The sequence below is a fragment of the Phytophthora infestans genome, genomic scaffold, assembly GCF_000142945.1.
Source record: "Phytophthora infestans T30-4 supercont1.66 genomic scaffold, whole genome shotgun sequence".
In the NCBI taxonomy this organism is placed as follows: domain Eukaryota; phylum Oomycota; class Peronosporomycetes; order Peronosporales; family Peronosporaceae; genus Phytophthora; species Phytophthora infestans.
The window spans coordinates 669,076-686,881 of NW_003303693.1; the positions used below are offsets into that span (position 1 = coordinate 669,076).

The window sequence follows — 17,806 nt, forward strand, 5'->3', positions numbered from 1 at the left end:
ATACTATTATCCACGAAGCCAAGGCGTTGCAATTCATTCGCATGGGGCATCTCCTAAACACAACGGAGAATCAACCGGAAGCGAAGTTATCGATGCCCATTCCTTCTGTACACGAGAAAACAACAACACCGAACAGCAACCAGGCTTCGAAGCTTGATCCCAGGAATGCAAATGCTCAGGCTGAGGAGCATGCACGCTCAGTAAAGATGCTCCCCGCAGAAGAGAAGAAGCAGCGTCGATTGAAATGCGTTGGTTGGCGCGGTACAAGCCATTGTACCCCACATGGGCCCCGTGATCCAACGAGCGACAAGGGATGCTATGATGTAGTTATAAACTCAGCGTCTGGGTACTGCGAAGTGGAGGACCAGGATACAGGTGAGTTGTTCCGGGTTATGAAGCGATACTGCTCGAGTTTGCGATACGACGCAACATTTCGTTGTATTGAAGCCCCAGGTTTCGTCAAGTACCAGCTTGAATCTGCCCAAGTTGCCAAGAAAGCACTTACACCAGGTTTCACACTTCCTAACACGATAGAAGCAACAGACAAGTCTCAAGACGGCATCGTTATGGTGGTTTATCCCAAGTTGATAGCCAGCGCGTACGCCACTATTCGCACCCTTCGTACCGATTTGGGTTGTCGTCTTCCCATTGAGATTTGGTATCGAAGGCAGGAAATTCGCGTTGGCTCTGAAGCTCTCTCACCGCTGTTGGGATTGATAAATACAACCGAAACTGGTGAAATCTCGTTTCACAATATCAACGACAACTGGGCAACTGGATTTGGGGCCAAAGTATTCGCCGTCTACAACAGTTTTTCGAGCGAGTGTTGTTCCTTGATGCCGACAATGTCCCTGTCCGCGATCCAACTTATTTGTTTGACTCACCGGAGTTCGAGGACACGGGAGCTATCTTCTGGCCAGACTTCTGGCACCCGGGTCACACGATCTTCAATATTCATGGTCAATCGCTACTATGGGAAATACTGGGTACGGCATTTGTGAACTCCTTTGAGCAAGAAAGCGGTCAGCTGCTTATTGACAGACGACGGCACACAGCACCCCTGGAACTCGTCAAGTTTTACACCGTAAAAAGTCCCAACCCGTTTACGCGTCTCAAACTTGCGTATGGTGATAAGGACTTATTTCGCTTTGCGTGGATGAAACTCAACATGCCGTTCACTATGATACAGTCGCCTCTAGCTGTGGCAGGCAAGGTCATCAACGGGTCGTTTTGTGGTATGACAATGGTGCAACACGACATGAAGGGCGAGGTGCTGTTCTTGCATCGCAACTCAAACAAACTTTCAGGGGAAGTGAAGCGCAAGAAAGTTTATCATCGAGCACAAGCTATCAACAATGTTCGCGAAAAGCTGCTGAGGCAAGGCATCTGTGAGCAGCCGCAGTAAGATGCTCTCCATCGCACCTGCAGCACAGAGCGCACGTGCTACTCAGAAGATGACGTGCTGCTCCCTGGGACCAGCAGGTGCGCCATGTTGACCAGCCTTCCAGTGGAAGAAGGCAACTACATATGCTTGACGTTGAAGTAGGATTAGACAGCTAGCACTACGAGCGCCTAGGACAGCAGGACTAGTTAGCAGAGCGAGTAGCAAAGCTGTAAGCATCTAATTCGAACTCAGTTGTGGATTTACCACCAAGAACACAAATCGACGGTCAACCACGTGACAGCATCAACCACACCCCCGATCAGAAGGCGGTAGATGACGAGATAGCTAGGCTGAGTTTGACCCCACCACCGACGCTGGAACCGCTGGAGTCCGACGGGCTGCCAGATCCAGTTATGTGGACGCATTTGTTGTCATTTAACTCGACGTCTCAGCGCGGCTTCTACAGGATACAACCCTACAGAGCCACTCCACATTTTCCAGACTGGCAACGTTGTTACGGGCAGCGTGAGCTTGGCACGAACCAGCATTTCTATACCCAGGAATTCGAAGATCTGCCGTTTTCTGGTTTAGAATCGGCCATCCGTAAGTTTGCCCAAGAAGCTGAGCAGATACGTCAGCGCAGGGTGGGTGCATTCCGTTAGAGATACTGTAGTGAGATTGAAAAAATACATTGGCAGCGTTTATTTTATTTGGGCTATGACTTTACTACCGCTACAATGAGTTGGTTTTCACTGATTATCAGAGCTCAAGCCGTAGTACAGTCTTCAAACATCCTGTCAGATGTAAAGGAAATGTAAGACACACCTGCAAGGAACTAAAGTAGACACAGTAGTGTTATATATTTGCATCTCGGAGCCAGCCCCTACCACAAGCTTCCTCCGGTTCCCCATTAATCTTAAGCTGTAGTTCACTTTTTCACTTGCGCGTTTTTCTCCTTTTTCGCCTCGTACTACCACTGCTGCCGCTGTTTCGACGGCGGTGGATATGACCTCGCTGCTTGGTGGTCTCTTCATTCCAACGTTTAGCACGTGTCAGAATCAGCAGATATGCCGGTATTGAAATCATAGCAATAGCTCCAGAAATCACTGGGGTAGCAGCAGCAACATTTCCAGCGACGCGCGACAAAGCTGAAGCTGCAAAAATCTCAGTGTTGTCTCCAGCCTTGCCAGGTTCGTTCTCTGATTGCAGCTCGCACATTTGACGCCACTCACGCGACTGCTTAAATTCATCGTAGCTGCTTTCCGTGCTGTCGTCTCCATCAGGTGGGAACACCGCTATTGCGTCTGTCAGTCTTCCAACGAAGGCTTGAGGCGTGAACTCCTCGAGCGTTCCTTCGGAACGTGTCCAATGTTGCATCAAAAATTCCCGCCATTTGCTGGAGGACCCTGAACCACTTTCTCCACCATCCAATGGCGACTGGTTAGCTGCAATCTTGTACAGGAAAAGGAAGATCGAGTTGGTGCAATCGAAAACGCGACTGGCTTTACCATCAACGTAGTGCTGGAACTGCGCGCGCTTGCCGTTTAGGGGGTCCAGGAACACGTCGAGAGCTGGCAGGGCGGCGTCATCCAATGCTTGAACATTGTCAAGTACGAAGAGGCTGCGATCGGGGCAGGCGCCTAGCGGAGTGGCTAGAGCAGAGCGCAGTTTCTGTTTGATATCGTAGTTGGATGTCCGCGAGGGTTCAAGGAGCACCTGGAAATCGACGTTCTGTACTGTGTGTGGGGAACGAGAGGCACCGAAGAGCGAGGAGGCCACAGAACCGGCTAGCGAGTGTAGGAGATCACTGGAGTTGGAAAACAGCACGAGCGCTAGTGGCTGGTGGCGGTCGAACTCGTTGGCGACGAAGCGCTCGGTCAACGTCGAAAGCACAGAAGATGAAGCGCTGGGGCCAAGGCATCTGGGCACACGATACTCGAGACGGGAAAGCAGGTCATCCTGGGAGAAATAAGCGCACTGCTGCCCCATGGAGGTCGGCAGTAGTAGGGCCAGCAGCGGGACGAGCCAGCGGCGCAGGATCATGTCGTTGCCGAGGTGTTCGTTTCGAGTCGCACCTCTAACTGCTGCAATACAAATCGTACTTACAGTGAGCATGAGACACCGTGAAAAGAAAACAAGCTGGACACTTTATTTAAGTAAATAACGTCTACAGTAGAAACACTTCTTCTATGATTGATCATGCCCGTGGGTTGATGCGGAGTATAATGCACTAAGCACGCATACGGCCTTGAGCCTGCACCATTAAAAGCGCGCCTTCGTGAGCATAGTCGATCAGCTGCTGCTCCAAGTTGGCAAATGGCAGGTCTTCAAACTTGGTCAGGTTATAATTGCTAACGGCATTGGGCTCTGCGCCGTAGCATGTCTCGAACTCCTTGAAGAGCACACCGCTGGGCTGAATGCCGATCTGATACTTCTGTTTTATGTCCTGGTAGCTCATCATGCGTTGCACCGCAGTTCGATTCGCCGGAAACATGACTTCCTCGCCATCACCGACAGCAACATCTTTTTCCCACTTGAACGACTGCAAATGTGTCCAGTACTTCGGGTCCAGCTTGTCCACCTTCCCATCGAGTTTCTTAGCGTTACGGTGTAGGAACAGCACGTTGCCATTGACGTCAAACTGGACCATGGTCATACCGCAAAACTGCTTCTTGTACGTTCCACGCTCCGTTCCGGCAGACGCAGGCGGGAATGGCATCATGTAAAACGGTGTATGCGTCTTCATCCAGGCTAGTCGGAAGAGATCTTTGTCGCCGTGGGCCAACACCAGTCGTTCAAAGTGGCTGGGGCGATGGTACGCGAAGAACATCAGCACTTCCATTGCTACTGCAGCTCGTCTCCGATCAATGAGAATCTGACCACTTTCCTGCTCAAACATGTCCACGAAAGGGAGGTCGACGAGTTCCCACAGTAAAGACTCGCGCTGAATGTTGAAGATGGTTTTCTCCGGATGCCAGAAATCGGGCCAAAAGATAGCACCGTGCTCACGGAATTCCTTAGTCTCGAACAGGAACGTTGGATCGCGTACAGGAACGTTATCTGCATCGAGGAACAGCACGTATTCAAACTTGCTGTGCTGAACGGCGTGGATCTTGGTGGAAAAGCCAGCGATCGTCGGGTCAATAATGGTTTCCACGGTTACAAGAAAAAATCGTTGTTGTAACATTTCCAGCGTTGTCCTCATACTCGGAGTGCGAACAACTTCAGGCTGCGATATCCAAAGCTCGATCGGTAGCGTGCAGTTGTACGAACGCAGGACGCTAATCGATGCGAAGACGCTGGATAGCAACTTCGGGTACACAACCATGACGATGCCGTTGCCCTTACCATTGTTACCCAGTAGTTTCAATGGATCGGACTTATTCTGCGCTAAAGCACTTTCATACACGCCCTGGGCAAGAAGTCCAAAGTTGGCGAAATCAGCAGCCTCTGCGCATGAAAACACGACGTGATCCCGAACACTTGAGCAATTGAGCTGCATGACACGGAAAAGTTCACCCGTTTCCTCGTCCAATACCTCACAGTAGCCAGAGACACCACCCTGCGCAATTTGGTTGCATGCAAGATCCGAATTCGGTTCGCGTTTGCCGTAGGGATTGCACTGCCCAGTCTGGCGCCATCCCATGCATTTCAGTTTGCTGCGAATCCTTTTTGGCTGATGCCGACGGATATCCAGCGTGCTAGCTGCGCGCTTGTCTTCGAGTCGATCTTTCTCTTCGGATATGAGTTTATCAGTAGCGCCAACAAGTCGTTTTAGACGCTCAGTCTCTTCGTTAGCCTCACGCTTAATCCCCTCGAGACGATCCAGTTCATGTTGATACCCCTCTACTGACCATGAGTCCCGATCTGCTGCATTGTTGCGGAGTCCAGAGACTAGCGCGGCGTCATCTCCAGGTGAGTTCTTGCTAACCGGGAAAACGTGGAAGTATGGGTTGGGAGGCTTTGTCTCGTAAGGGAAGACAAGGTCCAAAGCTTTATAGAATTGGTCCGAGTGGCGTACAGGTGGCTGCGTTTCGTCACTTGTTGGAGTGGCCAACGGTCCAGGCGGTTCAATTGCGTCACTAGTGGTGGAGCCCTCGACTTCCCATTTTTCTTGCGGGGCTTGCAGATCCGCTTCCGCATCGTTAGGATCCTTTAGACTGACTCCATTACTGTCGCTCATGGCATTCGTGTCAGTGGTTTCCTTGTTCTCGGCCTCTTCTTGATTAGCGGTTAGCAATACCACGTCATTTCTTCGCGTAGGAATATCTACATTCTTTTCGGGCGCACTATGCGTCTCGACAGTGCTTGGACTCAAAGTAGCAGGAGGTATTGATGTAGCCGTGATAGCAGGTGCTTCGAGTGTCCTTTCAATACCGGTACCAGCGTTTTCTGATGCTGCGTCAACGTGCTCGTCTTCGCGTGCGCCCATCTCTCCAGCAGCTTCGTGCTCCTGTTCCAGCTCTAAATCTCTTGACATATCTCCTTGCACTGCTGCTTCCGCTCCACCTGGTTCCTGTACTGGCCACCCTTCCTCTGGGTCGTTTGCAGTCGTCTCCACTTTGATTGGGCCCACCTCAACCACTTTCTGGTGGTGTAGCACCCGCTGCTGCTCTTGGACCCCATTCTGGAGGGTAGAAGCTTTGGGCGCCAAGCCTACAAGGTAGGAGCTGAGCACAGCGATGGCGTAGCACCCCAGCACCATGTAGAAGACTAGCCACCAACGCGTGTGACAGCGCTGAGAGGGAAAAGTATTTGCGGTGGAAATGCCAGCAGCAGACGCCATTGACGAGACACGGTATCGATAGCCGTCTGGCGCGTAAGACGGTAGTGCGGACGACGCGGGGCGGCGCATGCTGCTGATCAAATGTGTAGTGAGCGCCGCGTACGTGGAGCACCGCTATCCACGCCCACTTCAGCCACTGTGCTAGCCACATCGGGGGGAAGGTGCGAGAGAGGAGTCCATCGAACAGACTGCGAAAAATGATACTGCGGTTTTGGACGAATGAGCGGAAATTGAATGTAAAACCAAGAAAAATTAAATATCCTGTCACATGTGCTGCAAGCCTTTTCGCTGCGGATGGTGCTTGGGATTGGCGATGTCCGATCGTCTGACGTGTTCAAAAGTGCCGTGCTCCCTAGCTTTGTTGAGACTCATTCTTTAGGATTGGTCACCCGCACCGGCAAACTTGTGCGCAATATTGAAACGCTTGGACAGCCGATCCTGAACCAACTCGCTGCCACTTGCAACTCTGCGACGTCTCCGAGTTAAATGAGCTGCACCAAACAGTCGACAATCAAGTACGATACGCGCGCAGGTAATGGCATATGTCAAGACTGCACGCTGCGCTCTTCCAGATGACGACCCGCTGCCAAATCAGTTGTGGCTGCGGTCGCTGGTGGCACCGCAGTGCTTCAATTGCGTCAAATTTATCTACAAGTTTGTTCAGTTAAATATCCGACATGTGCTCAGCCATGCTCTCCTTCGCCTGCACTGGCGCTACAGAAGGCCGCTGGTACCTCACCCCTCCTTGCTATGGATTTCCTGACTGGGCTTAGGACTCTTTCGGCTTACTGGTTCCACGCTGCTTCGAATATGCTGGACAGGCGAGGGGCTTACAGCAGGCACGACAATGACATCGTCCCCTTTCCGAGCCGCAGCAGTTGGGTCTGAATGACCTCTCGCTGGAACAGCATATTTCTGTGGGGCTTCGGAGATTCTAACATCTTGTTCACGCTTTTGAGACTCAAGGTGTCCGTCATTTGGCTCGATGAGGTCCGCTGAAACTGTCTTCACCTGTTCAACAATGTATTTGCCCGGAACTGGATGTGCAGGGTTACCGTTGTCAAAGTCTTCACCTTGATCATCTGGGTGAACCGCATCCCCTGGCACGTTATCGATTGCCTTTTGCATGTCCTTGTGGGTAGCCCCCGCTCCCCGTTCTGTTTCTGGCAGCCCAAGCGGCTCGATCGCGTGCGCCGCCTTCGTTTTTGCAGTCACAACTTCAGTCTGGATTTCAGCATCGGGCACTGCTGTAACCGGACCATCCTTCTCATGAATATTCTGCTTCGACACTTTTAGCGCCAAAGTAACCGAGGGAGTCGTCGGCTCTAATTTCTTAGCGTCGACAGCTCTGCCCACGCGTACATTGCTTCTCCCACGTGGACGCAGGGTGTGCACGAAGAAGTTCTGGCTGCTCTGCTCTGATCCCACCACTCGACCGATGTTCGCTATATCGTCTGCAAAGTAGATGGCACCAAAGTACAATAGCACGCATAGTGCGAAGCACGCGCGCAGTTGAAGAGAGCTGATTTTACGCGACCGGTCGCTCGCTGCGTAGCGCTTGGCAAAAACCCGCTGGGCACGCGGATGCGTTTCGTGCAGTGAGTAGCCCATCGCTCGGCTACTAGCGTGCGACGTCTGAATGCGCACGAACTGTGGACTGGTGTCCACGACGCCCCGCTGCTTCCGGTGGAGGGCCATAGTTGCTGACAGAAACTGAATCGCTCGGAGTGAGCGCACTATGCTAAATAGAAGGATTTTACTTCCGTATGATTTAGTGTAGTGCATAATCAGATGGACACTTTAACAACAAAGAGCTTTTTTTAACGTCGCGTTCGTCGGAGATACACTTAGCCATTCCGAAAGCACGTTGCCCAGTACAGCACCGTCCACGCTGGTAGCCGTCGCGTATTCTGCCGACTTCAGCCACACGTGCTGCTCGCTTTCTATGTTGAATCGCGTCACGCTCGTCAGCTGCGCATGCGAGTCCACAATCTGCGTCAGGTTGCCGAAGAACTCACCAGCGTCCAACAATGTCGTGAATGGGTACCCTGCAATGCCCAGGCGCACCAGCTCGTAAAACTTGCGCTGCGTGCGGTCAGCGGTGCTGTCGATGAACAACCAGTCGCTCTTGGGGGTCTCTTTAATCAAAGCATCGACAAGTGCAGTGGCTGTTGCTGTGTTTGCCTTACATTCCGTCGTCATTGGCTCTGGAAAATGCAAGTCTACGTCGCAACCACCGTAGAAGTTGACGAGTGAGCTAGCAGCTACCTTGTGCTCCGGGAACACACCGACGTAGCTATCCGCCAGAACCTGGAACTTCATGGACTTTTGCTTAACTTGCCACATGTCAGCAACCTTGGCCGACCAAAGCTGTGCCCCCAAGGACCCCGCGCTATAACCACCGACGACCAGCTGCTTGGGTTCCGGGAAGTTCTCGAGCGCCCAGTCCAGCACAGCCTTCGCATTATTGTAGCCGTTCAAGTGCATGGTGCGATTTTGGCCAAGGCATTGCTTGTTGCCTAGAGCTTGATTGTAAGGACCTTCAGAAGGCTCCAGCTGCGTGTTACCCACGAAGAGGTCTCCTGTGCAATACGGGAGAAATACAACATTCTAATCCTTGAATGGATTGCCATCGGCACCACGATTCATGATGCCGCTGTTGTCGACTTTAGCTGTCGTCGTAATGAGGGAGTTGGCACCAAGTTGGCATTGCAGCGCGAAGTTACACGTGTCCTTATCGACACAGGCGCCACCTCCTTGGAAGTACAGAAGAACCTTGGACTTGTCCTGCTTCAGATTCGGAAACACTTGAAAAAAATACGTTGAGCTTGACTCGAACGTCGTGGTGTTGTCAGAATAGTCGTCAAAAGCACAGCGCGTGCTACCACCAGGGTATATAAGAACGCTTCCATCGTCACCCAGTCCCGGAAGCGAGTTGACCGCACACTTTTCCGAGGGCCCGAGTTTGCAGTCCGCGGCATTAGCAACAAGCGCCGGAATCGAAAGCGCCACCACAAGCTTGGAAATGAACATGCTTTTTCAGCAGTGCAGAGTTTGATGATGCTTGACCGAGCTTTTTGATGAATGGGGTGGTGAGGTTTATGAGGCGTTTGCTTGGAGCCAGCAGTACTAGCAGCACTACAATGCACGATACTTCGTCGACATGTTCCTGGGGCTCAGCATGTAGGTAAGATACATGCCAAAGATGGGAATTGTCTCCTCTCTGCCAAACTCTGGTTTCACCGAAGAAGGCTTTAAAACGTTACAGACAAAACTCGGTGTCTCTCTCACAGTGTGGGCATCATAGGCTGTGAACAATTCATAGCATTGTAATTACAACGCATCCGTGGCAATCGGATGGCGCTGTGGTACTGTACATGAACTTTAATACTTGGTCACGAGGAGGGTGTCAGAACATACAGTACAGATTTTGTTTACCAAATGGCAGGCGTTATTGTGAGCTGTCCAAGAATGCACTGTTGCGCTCTTTTTGGATGCACTGTCATCGGCTCCAATAAGTGCGACCGCCTACCGCTACAGTCACACGTTTTTGACCAATAAAAAAACAAAACAAAAAAAATAAAAACTTGTAAAGGCTTATAATCCGGATACGAGCTTGGTGTTCTCTGGATATTCCTATCCAGAGTTTTAGGGGCGATCGAAAACCGTCGACGATCCTCTATAAAATATTAGGGTGCTACATTTGTAATTATTAAAAGTATAGTGGCTTGCAAGTGATAGGCTAAAAGGACGAAATACCTAATAAACTACGGTAAAGCATATAAAGCACTGGTGAATGTCGTTCCAAGCCGCCTGGGTCAACATTCACGCTATCTGGTTTTAGGTGGATGTTGCTCCAATATACGATACCACCGATGATGGGTGGTACATGTACAGTACATGAAGGCTACATGATTTAAAGAAGGGAATAGATGAATACTAATAGGATTCCTATCGAGGCCGTCTCGCGTCAAGACAGCAAGGTCGGACGACAACGCACGTTCGACCGCGGCTTCTTCATTTTGGCTAAACTGTATCCTCATACACATCAACCTTACGACGTAAGCGCGTAAGTAAGCCCCCCCCCTCCCTCTCACACACACACACGCACGCACACACACACACATCAGAGGAAGAAAACGAACTACCACGTCGGGTATTTCAAAGGGAGGACTGACAGTAGAGAAAATGATTCTTGCTCCGCTTCGTCATCCGACTCTCAGGATTCCTCAGCGTTCATCTTTCTATGTCGCCGTCACTCGAGTGAAAACGTTATCGCAGTTGTATCTCATGGCCCCCCTTACGAAAGAGTTTTTGGAGTATTTTACTCCAAGTCGTGATGCGCTGGCAGAAACCCAAAGACTTCATGCAATTGAGGATCGAACAGATTAAGAAACCATAATGCTGTGGAAAAATTGTTACAGGTCTTCTTTAAAATACAGTACTTTCTTAAGTTAGTGTAATGGGCCCCCCAAGTTACATATGTAGGTAGTTTTATAGGTTCTTTGTAGTGGTTCACACCATTACATAAGTAGGTAGATTTGCATTACAAAAGTAGGTGCAGCAGCACACGAGTAGCGTGTGCTGAACTGCCGTCACCTTATTAGTTAAAATATGGGAAGCCAGACCCATAATCAACCAATAAGGAGTTGACGTGTATTTGAGTGGTCAGGGCAAGCTGCCCTGGACCTAAATAAAAACAGAGTTGATTTTCCTTCAGACTAAGTACTTGCTTTCAGTATCACTGGACCTGTACGCTTCCTCACCACTACGTGTAAGCAAGTAACAGACACCCCAGGTCCGTTACAGTAGGGTACCAACTTGTTTCAAGTTTTCGAAGTTCGGGGATAGCCACTCAAATGGAAGACTATCATTCTCGCTCGGTTTGTTGATGTCTTCTTCTAGACTGGAAGTCTTAGTTAAATCGCAATTCTTCTCCTTTTTTTCTTCTAAAAGTCCTTCATTCCGCACTAGTTATTACTTTTTGAAAATACCGTAATATCCAGAGCTTCACCGGGCTTAGCACGGCATTAGTTTTGAAAACGAAGTTATCCTCAAAAGCGAAGTCATCCTCAAGGCCGAGGCTAACCTCATAAATCTAGCCTTTCTGTGATGTTTCTAATTCAGTGTGTTTGACAAAAACTATATAATTGAAGTTAAACAAAGTATATTGCTTTACATGCAAGCAGCGATAACGCCGGTACTGTAGTGCCTTCTTACGCAATTCACCTGTGCTTTCTCCACTACAGAACGTTTCGAATGCAAGCAGAACGTACCCTCCACAGTGGTAGCTGTCTAGTTGAGCTCCAGCATCCGCAACATCGGGATCCACTCTGTAACATCCTGGTGTAGTTGGCATATGTTGCACAAGTTTGTGCGCTAGTGTTCTCATGGTGCCAGCGTAGCTGCTGCTCATGGAACCATAGTACTTGATAGCTGTCTTAGCTGAGTCGACCATGATACCACGCCAGTGCATGCCGATGCAGGTAACCGGAAGCAGAATAATTTGCTTAGTAATACAACTGAGCATGCGTGCTAGCTCTTCGTCTGGAATGCTCACATTTCCTCTCCCCATGACACCCCATATCGCTGGATCAACAGCCATGACTTCCTCTTGTTGACTGAATAGCTTTGTCATTGCCTCTGTCAACGCAGTGTCACTAAGTAGTGATCTCATGCAAAGTCAACGATCCGAATCTACAAAATATGCATGCACAGTGTCAGTTGCTACAATCCTTAAAATATGCAAAGTGCTTACCCTTTCAGAGAAAATCGGAATTTTTTCTAGTTTTGACGCCAATTCTGCGTCTTGTTCGACCCGGAATACAGGCGAAATATCCAGCGAGAAATTAATTTCTGAAATCCATTTTATGGCTCTCTCGATATTGTTAAGCTCTTTGACTGCTTGGTGCCATAGCTTCATGGCTCTCAGTGTCTGCATCCCGGTTACAAATAGACCAGGAAAATCCACTGCAAAGTCTAGCTCTGGCAGTTTCTCGTGCTTCTTTTGTAGGGCAACTACCTTTTTGCTCGCTCGCTGGAGTATCTCTTTGGTCATAATACGAGAAATGTCTGCTAAATTCATGATAACTTTGCTAGCCGGCAGCTGCGAAATGACGTAATGTATTGGGGGCTTCATCTTCTTATCAAAAACAAATAGCTGGAATCGGCGTAGCGGCTCCGCATATGATGCGTAGGTAGACTCGTGTGAAAGGAGGACCTTAATTGTTTTGAGAGTTGTGAAGAATCGAAACATATTGTGCCATTAGGATGGGTACATCCCTCTTCGCTTTCTTAGTCTTTGACTTCTGTTTCGGGTGACCTCGTGGGCGTACAGGACTTGCTATATCGAATCCAGGTGATTCGGCATTAACCCCCCCAACGCCCAAGCCGTTTTTTTTACGTTATTTCAAATCATCCAACATAGTACTACACTTGACTTTACTATAGTCTCGTATAATTCCGAGCACCTTTCTTGTACATGCGCAACAAGACAATTTCTACAAATCCCGTCACCATGTTGTATGTACACCAGATCAAAGTTGTATATACACCGGCAGACTGCTTGAATATGGCGTACATCCAGCATGATGGAGGTTTCAAAAAAAGGTGTCGATGTATCTTTTATCAAGAGACTGTACGAAGCCTATTAAACCGGTGCAAAGCTGGGAAGTTTGAAGACAACGAAAAGCGAAACCAAACACACATCAATTGAATACAGTAAGAAAAAGCACATATTGCAGCACTACGTTCATCCACCACCAGTTATCGGCTCACTCAGTCTCGCTACCTTCCCTGTCGTCGTCGTGCGCTACGCTGTCGCTGTCGCTCCCCTCGCTAATACCTTCCTCCTCCTCTCCATCACTACTTCGGCGGCGGCGCTTACCCTTTCCTCCAGCCTCGCGATTCTGGAATCCTCGTCCACATCGCGCCCTGGGGCATTTCGCTCCATTTTCCCACTTGTGATGCCAGATCTGGTGGCAGCTCAGAGCGTTGCCAGGATAGTGGTGCGGCCAAATACAAGTACACAGATACATGCTGTACATAACGAGGAACAGTTAGTAGTCGTTTCAGCCATATCGAATTCGTACGTACCGAGCTTTATCAGAAGTGCTGCAGGCATCGCAATAGTATTTGGTGGCTCGGCGCTCTCCCACCCGGCGCTTCAGAATTGCGCACACTTTGCATTGGCGCTGCCGGCGCTTGCGCACGCCTTTCACGATCTGGTACTCAGGACATTTCCGAGGTTCGTGGCCAGGTGGCAAGGGTGGAAGCTCGTCGCCAGCTGCGGTCTCTTGTGGTCTTGGCTGTCAACATACAGCATGTGGGTCATACAACATGTCAGCATTATCCAACATGATACAGATACAACATCAGGACTTACACTTTCATCGAAGTCGTACTTGGTCAGAGCAAGCAGCTGGGCATGAAGCTCCACTAGGAATTATGCGTGCGACATTGAAGACCCACCATTTCGCTTCTGTGCCTCACGAAAGATGATATACGCATTCACAATCACCACATCCACAAGCCCCAAGAATATGGACTTGTAGTATTTCTTGCACCAAGTCTGCAACTGCAACGAGTAACGCTGGAGGCGCAGCTGGTCATGGACATCCACGTCCCCCATCCATTTGTGATAGTCTCGAATCATAGCAGGACAAGGGACATCAGTCTGTCTGCCGTGTGTTCCACGTGTACGCCTCTCTGATAACAAGCACAACATAGATTAGATGAATAGGAAACAGCACTCCTCTTGCATATACGTACGACACTCCTCCATCGCACGGCTCGATCCAGTCCCCAAGAATTGCACGGGTTTTCTATCCCACAACACTAAAGCCGTCATTAGGGGGCAAGCTTTTGCCACTGCCATTCTTGTTGTACCGTGCGGTATGCTTTTGGGTCGGTCTCGATTTTTTATAACAATTTGCTGAGGATAGCCCACTTTGTCACCCATTATCGTGCCGATACTGTAGACATTCCTGTGTAGTAGATGAAACGCCAGTTGAACTGACGTATTAAATCGATCCGTCACTACAATGTGATAGACGTCATCTTCGGGTGGTGGCAGGACAGCTTCCAGTTTCGATAAACTGCTGACGGCCCGGTGTTTGGATCTGCAGATCGCTGTCTGTCTGGAACGTTGCCTACTTCATGGACTGCTGCGCTTTGCCACAATACACCTCAAGTCTTCTTGTTGTAGGATACAGCATACAAGCATACAACATTAGATACAACATGATAGACTTGGTCAAAAAAAAAACTTCGAGTCCGCAAGGACTCGCAGTCATCTCACCTCATACAGTAGGAAGTATCTGCACAACAAGTCAGAAAAAGCTTAGTGCCCCACTTGTGAGGCTTCGCCTTGAGATATTGACGCGTAGGATTGTTCCGGTCCTTCAGAGGTAGAACGCCCTCATCAAATGATATGATCGGCGGCGTTTTGTAACCCAACGGAAACGTTTCTTGCAGCGTTTCAACGATAGACCTGACTTTCCAGGCGCGGTCAGTTGCTGCTCTCGTGTCTGCGTTGTTGGTGAAGTGAAGATTTCCCATGATGTGTTCAAAGCGGGTTCGCGGCAAAAAATCGTTGAACGCCCCGTGGGATAGCTCCCACTGCAATCTCTTCCTGGCCTCGGCCAAAGCGATGCTCCCTTGTTCCTCGGCATTCGCCGAATCTTCACTGCGCGATTCGGCAGCTGCTGTCCTCGCTGCTTTTGCCGCTGCCTAAGCAACTTGCGACGCGGTGGGTTTTCGTGGCTTCTTGGTCGGGGTCGCCTACTTGGTCGGGGTCGCCTTCTTGGTCGGAGTCGCCTTCTTGGTCGGGGTCGCCTTTTTGGTCGGAGTCGCCGCGGCCGTCTTCTTCTTCTTCTTCTTTGGCGGCCGTGTCTTGACTGGGGAGTCTGCTACATCCAGTCGCTCATCGTCTGCATCAGCATCCGCTTCCTCGTCGAACAGATCGGGGTCATAGTCCTCATCATCGTCGCTCAAGTCCCTACTAGCAGCCAACCGTTTCTTGCCGGAGCCTGCCAACGTCTTTGCGGCGACAGCACGTTGCTGCTGCGAGATCAAACGTCGCTGCGCACGCATGTAAGAGGCATCTTTGCCGATCGGAGCCGGAAGCAGAGGACGAGCTGTCGAGCTGCGTGTAGGTGCTGGATCTTCTCCGAAGTCAGCATCCTCCTCTCGTTCGCCAGCCAGGTACGCCGCATGCTTCTTCCTGATGCGCTCTCGGTCGTGCGCAGTTCAGCCATCCAGACGTTGCAGGAACTGCTGGCGTTTGCGGCGTGTTTCTCGAGGCGGGGCTATCGTGCACACGTGTCTCCCCTTCAGGTCTTTTCTCGAAATGAGCTCTCAGCCACCAACCAAGGGGAGAATCTGTATTGTTTATTGCCAAAGAGACTGATCTCAACAACCCCAGCCCTGTGCATTCTCAAGTTTGCCCATCTTTTGCAACAAAATAGCCTAACTTTTAACATGTTGTACGTACAACATGATTCCTGCTGTACGTACAACCGTTGGGCGCTGGGGGGTTTAATTGGCTCGGATTCAAGAATTTGAGTCCGTTTCACCTCCGAGTGATCCACCGATAGAGACATTGACTCCACCGAGTGATCAATCGCCCCTACCGACCGAGACACCGACAATACCGACTCCACCGAATGATACACCGACTGAGGTACCGACTGAGGCACTGACTCCACCGATTGACCCACTGACTGAGGCACCGGACCCATAGACGACAGCTCCTTGATCAGTTCATTTTTTTCTGTATACATTGTTGATACTTGCGCTAACGCCCGAATTGCCACGTGCTTACAGCTTCCGGTTTAGCGGTAGCAAAGCTATTAGCTTGGCGAAATTTATGGTTAGAGTCCCACGGAAGCTTTGGAAGCGATGCAATCCGAGTCACGGAATAGCTATTCCTTTCGGTCTCCAATGGGGGGGCGTGTTTCATTCATCGAAGACAACAGCCAACGAGGATGGATACACTGAGTCGGGATAATTGTCTCCAATTTCAGTTGCTGCCGTACGTAAAAAAAACATGCCTGCATGGCAATAGCCGCGTACTCGCAAATATACACGAACACTCCCCCGTTGACTTGGTAATTGTGTACTCTGCTCGTGGCTCGTCCAGACTTCCTTCTGCATCATTCTAATTCTTAATAAAGATCATTCCTGGCATTGCCTCGTAAAATGAATAGGAAGCCGGTCCAGTTGCGTACACGTACTGCTCATGAATTAATTCGCATACGTGCTGGCTAACCAAGTTTGCCACGACATTCATCTCTTTATCATATCCATCGTGATGGGCGTAAGAAATCTTGGTTGCACGGCTGTACAGAAGCTCTTCAGATCGAGTCTGATAAAAGATAATTGAAGCCAAACACTCATCTAAGACCAATAAAAATTTACAGTCTCCTTTCATGTGCTTCCAGGACGCCTTAAGCCTGTTGTTGGTGTTGTTGCCCAATGTGACATACTGTACCGAGCCGTAACCAACTGTGACCGACAGTCAATGTCTCGCACCTGGTCCTTGCACTCGATCGGGGGTACTTCCTGGCGTGGCCTCTTCCCTTTGCCATGGCATCTGTACTGGCCGCCATGCGTGCAAACGAGCGTCTTTGCATACGTACACCATGTCTCTGAGATGAGTTTTGAAGATGGCTTCTAGACTTTCTGGATTAGCTTGCTCCGTTCTGCCACGCTTTTAGTTGACGCACTTTAAAAACCTACAGTAAATTGCTCAAACCCGCTCAATACCCTTGTAATAGTGGTCGACCGGCTGGCTTCCGTAGCAAGTGCAACGGAGGCAGCTGCCGGAAGATTGAGGAAACAGACGGACGGATACGGTAGGCAGTAGGAAGAGGTAAGTAGTACCTTGAAGTCTCTCACGAAGGCTGGCGCTGGCTGCCAGAGTGATGAGTCGACAAGGATTCGGTAGGAATTGGACGGACGTACGGGAGCGAAGAGGCTGGCGCACTTGAGATTTGGCTGTCTACTTGTCAAGTCGGACAACCTGTGACGTTGGAGAGCGTCACCTTGGAGCGATCGAGTGCGAAGCAGGCGGTGTCTACCGAAACGTTCTACTGGTAGTTACCGGACGTGGAGTACGAATTGGACGGTGCGAAGCGGACGGTGCCTGCCGAAACGATCTACTGGCAGTTCCCGGACGTGGAGTGCAGTTTGGACGGTGCGAAGTGGACGGTGTCTACTGAAACGCTCTACTGGTAGTTCCCGGACACGGAGTGCAATTTGGACGGAGTTCGACGCCAGCAGAGTCTGCCGAAACGTTCTACTGGCAGTGGCGGTAGGCTTAGGACTAAACGGAAATAAAGTAGGTGCTGTCACCAGACGGGTGCACACCGGCGCGAGTACACGGATTGTACTCGTCGACCTGTAGGACTTTGGAATTGCATTACCAGTACTGTCGACCAAACCTCGGCGAGCAAGGGATTCTATTAGCCTCGTTACATGGTGGTTCATACAAGGGGCTAATACAAGGACACGAACGATATCGACAAGTGCAACGACCCTTTCGTGAGCGGCGAGGCGTTTGAGGGGCGGGAGGATACGATTAAAGGAACCTTACGTGATCCAAGAGTCAGACAAGTTCCAAAAAACTACAGAGG

The 17,806-nt window shown here is 50.1% G+C and overlaps 3 protein-coding genes across 3 annotated transcripts; 1 reads left to right on the forward strand and 2 right to left on the reverse strand.

Annotated features, from left to right (window-relative positions):
• Positions 1 to 41: 41 nt before the first annotated feature.
• PITG_18278 (uncharacterized protein) lies at positions 42 to 1,405 on the forward strand (the record flags this gene model as incomplete). The annotated part of the gene is made up of 2 exons (XM_002997854.1): positions 42 to 375; positions 921 to 1,405. The coding sequence occupies 2 exons, from the start codon at positions 42 to 44 to the stop codon at positions 1,403 to 1,405; spliced, it is 819 nt and encodes a 272-aa protein (XP_002997900.1).
• A 915-nt stretch (positions 1,406 to 2,320) lies between these two features.
• Positions 2,321 to 6,089, reverse strand: PITG_18279 (uncharacterized protein; the record flags this gene model as incomplete). Its single annotated transcript, XM_002997855.1, has 3 exons — positions 2,321 to 3,468; positions 3,629 to 3,907; positions 4,043 to 6,089. The coding sequence occupies 3 exons, from the start codon at positions 6,087 to 6,089 to the stop codon at positions 2,321 to 2,323; spliced, it is 3,474 nt and encodes a 1,157-aa protein (XP_002997901.1).
• A 1,881-nt stretch (positions 6,090 to 7,970) lies between these two features.
• On the reverse strand, positions 7,971 to 9,203 carry PITG_18280 (uncharacterized protein; the record flags this gene model as incomplete). Its single annotated transcript, XM_002997856.1, has 2 exons — positions 7,971 to 8,780; positions 8,838 to 9,203. 2 exons carry the CDS (start codon positions 9,201 to 9,203, stop codon positions 7,971 to 7,973), a joined length of 1,176 nt encoding a protein of 391 aa, XP_002997902.1.
• Positions 9,204 to 17,806: the final 8,603 nt, after the last annotated feature.